This window comes from Atta colombica, unplaced genomic scaffold (assembly GCF_001594045.1).
Source record: "Atta colombica isolate Treedump-2 unplaced genomic scaffold, Acol1.0 scaffold150, whole genome shotgun sequence".
Taxonomy (NCBI): Eukaryota; Metazoa; Arthropoda; class Insecta; order Hymenoptera; family Formicidae; genus Atta; species Atta colombica.
Window position 1 is genome coordinate 2135897 of NW_017259240.1, and position 10080 is coordinate 2145976.

Below are 10080 nucleotides of genomic sequence, written 5' to 3' on the forward strand. Positions count from 1 at the left end.
AGAGATATCATTTCTTGAAGATGCTATAATATTATTTCTTAAATTTAATTTTCTAATAATTTAATGAACCTTTAAAATTTTTAGAAATTTGATTGTGGATATTTGATATTAGATATAGGATATTAATTTTGATATCGAAATTTCTCAGTATTTGTTTCTCTCTCTTTCTCTCTCTTTCTCTTCAAACTAAGAAATGTTTTTAATTAGATAATATAACAGTTTTTATAATGTTGTGCAATAATTAACTTTTTTTAAGTAAACGAGTATCTATCAACAGGGTCCAAAACGCAGTAGATTGCAATATCACATATTCTTCTTCTTTATAGAAATCATCTATACAAAATATTTATAAGTGAATGTATATATGATTTCTTAGAAACTGTTCACTTCGATAAAACGAAATTTTTTATTGGTTTAAAATATTGCATGCCTATTTTGTTGTTTTGGAAAATGTAACGCAAGAGTTTCTTTTTTGAGAGTTTTTTCATAAATACGATTGCCTTTTTTCAGCTTCAATATTATGTAATATATATCTATAAAGATTAAGCTTATCCGTTCTACAGGTTTATACCAGTTTATGCCGCATTTCAGTTTTTTTATTCCAAATCATAAAGAAATAAAAAAGAAAAAATATAAATAAAATTAATTTATGAAACTATAAATACATAAAACTATAATATTGTTAATAATATAGCCACTTTTATTATTAATAGATGTAATATTATCAATAATATAGTCACTATTAAATTATACGCTTTGCAAAAAAAAAAAAATCGTATAAATTTTATTTTCACATTTGTAAAATTCGATTTTAGCTGTTCCTGTATAGAAATAATAACAGGTCACAGATACATGAATTATGAGTTTTTATTTTCTTCAGTCATTTCAACCGATCATGTTTTTATCATTATTAATAAAACGCAATAGTTAGTTCCCAAGAAATAAGGAAGTATTTTTTAAAGAGATTTGTGTCAGTTGATATGGGCGACTTTTCTCTGTAGCTACAGTAATGATGATTTTAATATTTCTAATTACAATGTAATTGATCTTTAACAGATAATAATAATTACTTATAACAATTTCTAGATTCATGCATCTTGAAAATTTTTTCAAGGAGGCACTTAAAAACAGATCTCAAGAAGCGAAAAATGTTTATACGAGTATCAATTTGATTGATATCTTTTCTACCTATAAAAAGATTTTATTGAGAATTTGTGATAAGATTTGAGTTTATTGATTAATCATGAGAAATAATGATATTTGTAAATAGCTGATACAACGAGATATGTGAAGTGTTTATTTTAATCTGATTACGATTGCGTGAAGAGATTGTTAATTAGATAACGATCTATGAGAAATAACAATCTATGCGAATTGAGAGAGGAGAAATCTTCATATTGTCGATAATTTTATATCGATATAATCAAAGAGAGGATCCTATAAGATTATTAAAATAGTGAAGAAATTCTTTCATTTGTTTGTCAAAAAAGAATTATTATTCAATAGCGAACGAAAGCCTTGAAGTGTTGATAATTGTTGACTAACTTGAATAAATTAATCGATCGTTTTCAACTGTGGAAGTGGCAGCTTGCGGCAAGTTAATGCCACGTGTAAGGACTGATGGATTCAACAAAAATTAAATCGAAGCCGAATCCGAGGGAGAAGGCGAGCATCGTGTCGGTGTTACTTTGGTGGTAAGTTGTGCAATTTTTAGGTCATCTTTTTTTTCTTCCGAGATTTCTCCTCTATCTTCTGTGAAATACGGAGGAGCAAAAAACACAATAATCAACAAAATGTCAAAATGATTAATTTTGATGTTTAAAGTCAATAAAGAGTCAAATTTTGTAACCAAAAATTATCATTTTGACTTTTTCTTTACTTTACTGATGTCTTCCTTGGCAATCTTAAGTCTTGGATATTCGAAAGTTGAGTAACTGAATATCCAAAGATTTGTTTCAAATCCTTAGATTTATGGCCATAGCTGTACAAAAAGGACTTTTGATAAAGTATTTAAAAATTGAGATGCAGATACAGATCTGAAAATAATTTTGTTTTATCAAAAATAATTATGCACTACATTCAAACTGTGATTGTTAGAATGTCAAAATTTTTTGCAGCGTTGTTCAGTATGCTTAAGATTTCTATATGATTATTTTTATGGTTGAACAACATTATTTTTAGAATTTTTATTATTTATATTAATAGAACGAATAGAATAGAATTATTTATATTAATAGAATTTATATTAATAGAACATTTGTTTCTAGCTAAATTTTTAGATAACTTCAACAAAAGCGTTTTTTCTGCAGATTAAGCCAGAAACATATAAAAAAACGCAATAACTTTACGTTTTCTATTGTGATTTTGTTTTGTTTGGCCAATTCGCTTACTGCTTATGTCTTATTGCTTTGCGTTTTTATATGTATCATGGATACATATAAAAACAGATATTTTTATTAAACATCAAAACAGTTAATTAAAACGCAGGCTCGCAATTGATCACAATTACTCCTGTCATTCTTACTTCAATCTTTCGTATGCATTCGAAGTTATACAATATATTTAAAAGTTTAGTAATTTAAATAAATATTTAGGCATCTGTAAATATTCTCATATTGAAGTTCTTATATCTCATTTGAAATTTTTATATTTAACATGTTATTTCAACTTTTCAATTTATATTCAATATCTGAATCACAATTATTGCATTAATAATTGTTTAAATATAGAACACTTGAATTGAAATAATGGGGTGATGTATACTTCAAGGTTGATTTTTTATCTCAAATTACTTTTTATCTTCACGTAACTTTATCTTGTCTTCAACGTGACATTGCATCATGTGAAACTAACATAACAAAAGTGCACTGTCATACCATAAAATAATTATGCACGATACTATTTTTAATCTCTTAGTTCTCTCTGTCATATTTTTATCGTTGTATCACCCTATAATCTAGAGGTACTTGGTAGCAGATATTGATAGCAGTAAGATATCTGATTTACACAAATTGCCATGAATTAGGTGGACCATTAGTTTATTCAAGACAGGATACAAGAAAGCTTTAGAAATAGAAGACTTATTTGATCCTCTGAAAGTCGACAGATCGACGTTCCTCGGAGATCGATTAGAAAAGTAAGTATAGAAATTATGTATAAGAAAAAATGAGAAAAAGAAGAAAAAAGAAAAAAGAAAATGTTCACAGAGTTAATTCTCTTGCTTTTGTGTTACTCTTTTATAAAAAGCATGTAGGAATTATTATTATTAATGCATTGGTGTACTTGCAGACGATGGAACATCGAACTAGAAAATTCGAAAAAATGGAAACGCAGTCCAAGTTTGTCAAAAACTATTTTCCGCACATTCTTGTGGGAGTACACTATACTGGGAATAATACAGATCTTCAACGAATTCGTGATAAGGTAAGATTAAACGCTGACCGCTATTGCTCATTTTTATAAATCTTTCATTCTTCATTTTTATTCATAGGAAGACGTTTTTCTCTTTTTTTGGTCGATAATAACATTGACTTTATTGCAGTAATACGAATTTATTATTACAGCAAAGTATTGATTTTTAATTTATAATTGAAACTATTTTTTAAAATATTATAAATTGAATATAGGTAGCTCAATGTTTCAAACTTTAATTTTTTATGTAAGAAATAATTATTTTGTATTGAAAGTCCAAAACATATTCTTAATATTTTTTATATTTGGGTTTGACTAAAAATGTAGGACATTGTTTTCAACGTATTATCACTTGCAAATATATTACGTGGAGTGGTAACATTTCAAACAAAGTGGAAACGTATTTAAAGGAAGATACCTAACATTAAACATCTAAAATATTAAGAATAACTATATCTTGTTGTTCTTATATAAGCATGTAATAATACTATAAACATATTATAAATATACTGTATATATAATAAATAATAAATAATAATAGATAATAATAAGAATAAAAATAATAATATAGTAATAATATAACAGTACAGGTAATATAATAGTATAAAAATATAATTAATATAATAATACAACACAGATGTGGCCAGAAATGTGTTTAGAGAAGAAGAAAATTAGAGTTGAGATTTTTAAACCCTGGGAAACGGGGGAGAGTAGTAGGCGAATGATATAGATTATAAACTGTTGGACTTGGTTTGTTTTATATTATTATTTTAATTATTTACTTGCAAATGAATTATATATATTTAATTTACTTACTTAATTTTTTACTTTAAACTCGTTTCGTAGGTTAGGTACGCCATTGCTGTTGGGTGGTCTTTTGCGCTACTTCCGGAAGGATTCAATTGAGCCGTATGAAAATGCTCTATGGTTTGGAGCTGGTATCTGTATCGCAACCGGCATGAACGTGATAAGCGGCAATCAAACGGTCTATCGCGCTTTCCACGTGGGTACCAAAATTCGCGTGGCCATATGTTCCATGGTGTACAGAAAGGTTGGTCATTCGAAATAATAATTGAAAAAATTTGAAAGTGTAATATCAGGTATAAAAAGAAACCCATTATTTTTCCATTCAATTTCATGCAAAAATAATGGATTTCTTTTTATTACACCTAATATATAAAGTGAGAGGAAAACAAAATGTAAAAGTCATGTAAAAAGAAGTCTATAAGTCTTACTTTGAACATTTTCGTTCAGTTCTTCAAAGTAAACGTTTCTTCATCACATGAGAAAGAGGAGAAGAAATGAAATACAACAAAAGATTAAATAAATCAGTTTTTTAAATTCTTTAAATTTCCTAATAAAAAATTCTTTAAATTTTTTAAAAGACTAAAAACATTATGACCAATTTTAACGTACAATGTAACAAAAAAATTTGTTCATAAAATTCTGTGTTATCAAATCAGTATATTTATAAAAAAAAACATAAATGGTGGACATAGAAACTTTCTAAAAACATTTTCGTCAATTATTTTAAAATATTTAATATTTCTTCTATGAAATACTTCGAAAATATTTCATAAATATTACAGTACAAAATATTTATGAATATTTCCTATCGATATAAATAATGGATATTCTTCTTTTATTTCTCAGGCTCTACGTCTGAATAAAACTGCACTGGGCGAGACAGCACCCGGAAAAGTAGTTAATCTAGTGGCCAATGATGTCAGTCGATTCGATTTCGTCTCCTTCCTTATTCATTTTATGTGGTCGGCACCTCTCTCCGCTCTGATCGTGGCTTATATTCTTTATCAGCAGGTCGGCTATGCTGGCCTCATCGGCATCGCTGCAGTCTTTGTAGTCGTACCGATCCAATGTGAGTTTCGCGTCATCATCAATAAATTCATATAAAAGCTCTATGTTTAAATCATTATTAATTGTATTAAATGTATTTGGAATAAACTTACGGATGGAATAAAATTAATTATTCCTCCTTCTAACTTTGATAGTTGGTGCTTCTTCTTACTTACAAGAAGAAGCACCAACTATCAAAGTTAGAAGGAGGAATAATTAATTTTATTCCATCCGTAAGTTTATTCCAAATACATTTTACTTCAGATGACTGCGTGCCGATTATTTTCGAAACACAATCAAACTGAATAATCCCATAAATTAAATACGATCGTCGATTTAAAGAATCTTTAAAACTCTATTTTTTTTAATTTATGGAAAATAAATGTAAAATATTGCCTTGTAAATCCGGATAGACTTTTTATGTCATTTTGCAAGCTATTTTGTCACAAGTGTTCACCAGTTCTTACTTTTGGGATTTTAGCTTATACTGGCAAGTTGTCCTCAAAGTTTCGTCTCCAGACTGCCATCAAGACCGACGAACGGGTCCGGTTGATGGACGAAATCATTTCCGGGGTGCAGGTGATCAAAATGTACGCGTGGGAGAAGCCATTCTGCGCTATGGTGGAGCTGGCGCGTAAGCTTGAACTTCGAGTGGTCACCAAGAGCTCGTACATTCGCGGCATTTATATGACCTTCAATCTCTTCACAACTCGTATGGCGCTTTACTGCACCCTTGTAACCATGCTGATGCTCGGCGACAATCTGACTGCCGATAAGGTCTTCGTCATTTCGTCCTATTTCAACATTCTTGCACACACTATGACTGGCATGTTCGTGCGCGGCTTCGCTGAGTTGGCTGAGTGTATGGTAGCTATACGTAGGCTCCAGAGTTTCCTTATGTTCGACGAGTTCCAGGGCAGCAACGTTGTTGACTCTAAGGCGTCTGCCAGCTACGCTAATTCAGATTTCAAGCGGTTCTCCAAACCGGATTTGCCCTACATTGACGACGATGATGTGGATTCACATGGAGATTTGGATGAGAATAACGACCGCAGAAAGCAAAATGGTTTATTGATTGTTGCCAGCGATTTGTTGAAAAACAATCCTAATTTTGTTGGAGGTAAAGAATTTCAGAAAAGCATATAATTTATACTTTATACAAATATAACATATATAACATATATATTATATAAAAATATTCAAAGGATATTTCAAATCTGACATACTTTAGAAGCTAAAAAAAAAATAGAATTATTTATTTTAATAAAATAATATTTTTAAGATATTAAATAAAGTTACAAATTTTTACGACAATCTCTTTTAAAGGTTTTTCTGGAGATATGTATTTTCTAAAATTTTTTAAAAATCTTATGAGACGTATTGTATTGCTTGAATATTTCCAGCATTCTTTTAACATATTAATATCTAACATATTAATGTATCAAATTTGAAATAAAATTATTATTATTTAGAAAATAAACAATCCATATACAATATGAATAACTGGGCCATCAATATGATCAACGTTACTGCCAAGTGGGAGGAGAAACAATCGGAGAACACTCTGGAGAATCTGAATCTGGAAATAGAAAAGGGCAAGTTGTATGCGGTGATCGGCATGGTGGGTAGCGGCAAGAGTTCTTTCCTGTCCGCGATTCTCGGAGAGATCAGTTTGACGGAAGGTCAAGTGAAGGTCAACGGCGGCGTCAGTTACGCTAGTCAGGAGGCTTGGGTTTTCGGTGCTACCGTCCGAGAGAACATACTCTTCGGACAGTCCTACGAGCGCCAACGGTACCAGAAGGTGATCAAGGCTTGTGCCTTGGTACGCGACTTCAAACAGTTTCCGCAGGGCGACCAGACTGTTGTAGGTGAACGAGGTACCTCGCTATCCGGTGGTCAAAAAGCTAGAATCAATTTGGCCAGAACTCTGTATAGACAGTCGGACATTTACTTACTGGATGATCCTTTGAGTGCGGTGGGTGATTATCAAACGAGTTAATAATTTATTCTTTTAGGCGTAATGTATTACTGGAATCAAATAATTTCATATTTTCTGTATAATTAGTGTGAGATCTTTCTCTTTTTTGATGAACGATAATTCCTCTATAAGACATAGTATTCCTAGAATGTTATATGAATATTGTAAAAGATAAAATAATATTCATACCACTTTCTAATATTGTGTGTTTATGGATGGTGGTAAGGATTTTGATTAAATTCTGATGAAAGACTCTATTTGAAATTCCAGGTTGACGCACACGTTAGCAAGCACCTGTTTCAAGAATGCATTCAGAGATACCTTGCCGGAAAAACAAGAATCTTGGCGACGCATCAAATGCAATATATAAAGGAAGTGGACGCCATTATATTATTCGAGCAGGGAAAAATGAAGTACTTTTCGCATTATCAGGATTTATTAGAGAATCAACCCGAATATAGAGTACTCCTGGCAGCAGAGAATGAAGCGAGTGACGATTCATCTTTAGAAAAAAGTATAAACATACGACGACAGTTTTCTTCTTCGAGTAACAGAGTAAGTGCTGCAAATATGTACAAAATTATGAAGAAGAGAGAGAAAAAGAGAGAGAGGAGTTTGAGAAAATATAATTTTTATTTTTTTTATATTATTTTTATATTGCTTTAATGGTTTGGAATTGAATCTTTATAGTAATAAATAATATCTGAATAAAAAGAAATGCACACTAATATTACTGAGGATAAAATTTCTTCAATAGAGTCGAACTCCGGAAGCCAATAGCGGCGGCACTGATGACGAGGAGGAAGATGAAGATCCTGAAAAATTGAACGACGGTCTTGAGGGAACATCACGTGGCATGGTTAAGGGTCCTATATTTATCAAGTTCTTCCAAACTGGTGTCAATTTGTACATTGCTTTTATCGTTCTGTTTCTGTTCATCATTACACAATTTATTGTCAGTCTCAATGACTACTTTGTGCCTTTCTTGTAAGTATTTATGTTACCGAAAAACTGTTTAATTAAGGAATCGTTTACTGTATAAACAATTATTTATTTGTATTTTTTAGGTAGATTGAAGTATTTAAAAACAATTCACGACAATATTTTTAAAATGTTTCTATGCCGGTCGGATCATGTCGAAAAATATTTGCAAAAATATTTTTAAAAGATTTGCATGCAAATGTATTCAATAATACATTGTAAAATTTCTTAAGAATATTTTACTTGAATATGTTACTTGAAAAATAACTTCCAGAAATTATCAGGTTCTAGAATTAATTTTTATGTAGAACTAAAGCTCACAAAGATATAGAAGTAAAAATATTCGCATATTTAATAGATGAAACAAAGGCGTATGAATCATATTTTTTGCCACTAGTTATTTCATTCAATAATATAATTTTTCTTCTCGATTAAACTCCTTTAGAGCCAATTTTGTGGAAACGCGAAATTACGAAGCCAAGCATTTTATTCTGAATCAAACGGAAGACGTTTTCGTAAACACGACGAACATACATGAACTCAGTGCTATCGAGGATGAATCAGTGATGAATTATGTCTACATCTACACTGGCATTGTGCTAACTATCTTCTTTCTCGGAATCACCAGATCGCTAGTCTTTTACAAGACGTGTATGACGTGCAGTCAGCGCCTACACGATATGATGTTTAGTGCGTTAATTCGTACAGGAATGCGATTTTTTGATACTAATCCAAGCGGTAGGATTCTCAATCGATTCTCTAAAGACATGGGCGTGATCGACGAATTATTACCTAAAGCAATCCTGGATGCCGGTCAGATGAATATGTTGATGTTCGGATCGCTGGTAATGACCTGCATGGTCAATCCTATCTTCTTGGTGCCTGTCGTGATTATCAGTGGGATATTTTATTGGATCCGCAAGGTTTACCTCAAGACCAGCAAGAACATTAAACGATTGGAGGGAATAAGTATGTCTGCCTTTCTTATTTTAATCCTCAACATTTACCAAATGTTAGTTATATACAGGATATCACCGAACTTTCCGAACAAACTTTAACGATATGTTCTATGAGTTAAAATGAGAAAAAAAGTTGTATAAATATAAGTTCTAAAATGCTTTATTAAAAAGTTACAGGAAAAATGAAGTGTATAAGAAATAATTTTTCAATAAGTTTGCATTTCAAAGTGCCCATGTTAATATAAGCTTGACATCAATATAATTTTTGAATTTATTACCTTTTTGCGAGGAAATCTTCATATGCCTGTATATATATATACATGTTAAATTCATGAAAAATTCATTTTATTTTCGTACATTTTTCTATTTTTGATTTTCTTATTTATTCTTTCATTTTCTCAATTATAATATTTTTACCTCCCCCCATTAACTTTCTTAAATAACAATATTTCTCCTTATTATTTGATTTTTAGTTATTTGAGCCGTTTTTTATTATTTTTATTAAAGCAAATGTATGGTGCTTTTCTTTAACATAAAGATGTATTTCTTGAAAACATGATTCTTTTGTGTTTCAGCACGCTCGCCGGTATTCACTCATTTGAACGCCACGTTGAATGGTTTGACGACTATCAGAGCATATTGCGCTCAGGACATACTGAAACGTGAATTCGACAAGTTGCAAGATGTACACACATCTACCGCTTACATGTATGTCGTGACTAGCACAGCATTTGGATTCACTCTGGATGTATTCTGTTTTTTCTTCACTTCATTCGTCACTTTTAGCTTTTTGTTACTCAATCAATGTAAGCATCACTTCTCCCAATTTTTGTCGAATAGTTTTAAATATAAATATAAAAAATAATACAAAATATTTTTTATGAAAAATATATTAAT

At 30.6% G+C, this 10080-nt stretch overlaps 1 protein-coding gene across 1 annotated transcript in view; it reads left to right on the forward strand.

The window, feature by feature from the left end:
• The window catches only part of LOC108685349 (multidrug resistance-associated protein 4-like), a 22006-nt gene that overhangs the window by 8567 nt on the left and 3359 nt on the right, over positions 1 to 10080 (forward strand). Inside the window, exons 2-12 of the mRNA XM_018190096.1 lie at positions 1582 to 1694; positions 3026 to 3136; positions 3289 to 3423; positions 4258 to 4462; positions 5065 to 5287; positions 5747 to 6385; positions 6738 to 7240; positions 7514 to 7798; positions 8001 to 8230; positions 8670 to 9193; positions 9759 to 9989. Of these exons, the coding sequence (XP_018045585.1) occupies positions 1621 to 1694; positions 3026 to 3136; positions 3289 to 3423; positions 4258 to 4462; positions 5065 to 5287; positions 5747 to 6385; positions 6738 to 7240; positions 7514 to 7798; positions 8001 to 8230; positions 8670 to 9193; positions 9759 to 9989 (3160 nt within the window). The 5' untranslated portion in view covers positions 1582 to 1620. The remainder of the gene's footprint in view (positions 1 to 1581; positions 1695 to 3025; positions 3137 to 3288; positions 3424 to 4257; positions 4463 to 5064; positions 5288 to 5746; positions 6386 to 6737; positions 7241 to 7513; positions 7799 to 8000; positions 8231 to 8669; positions 9194 to 9758; positions 9990 to 10080) is intronic.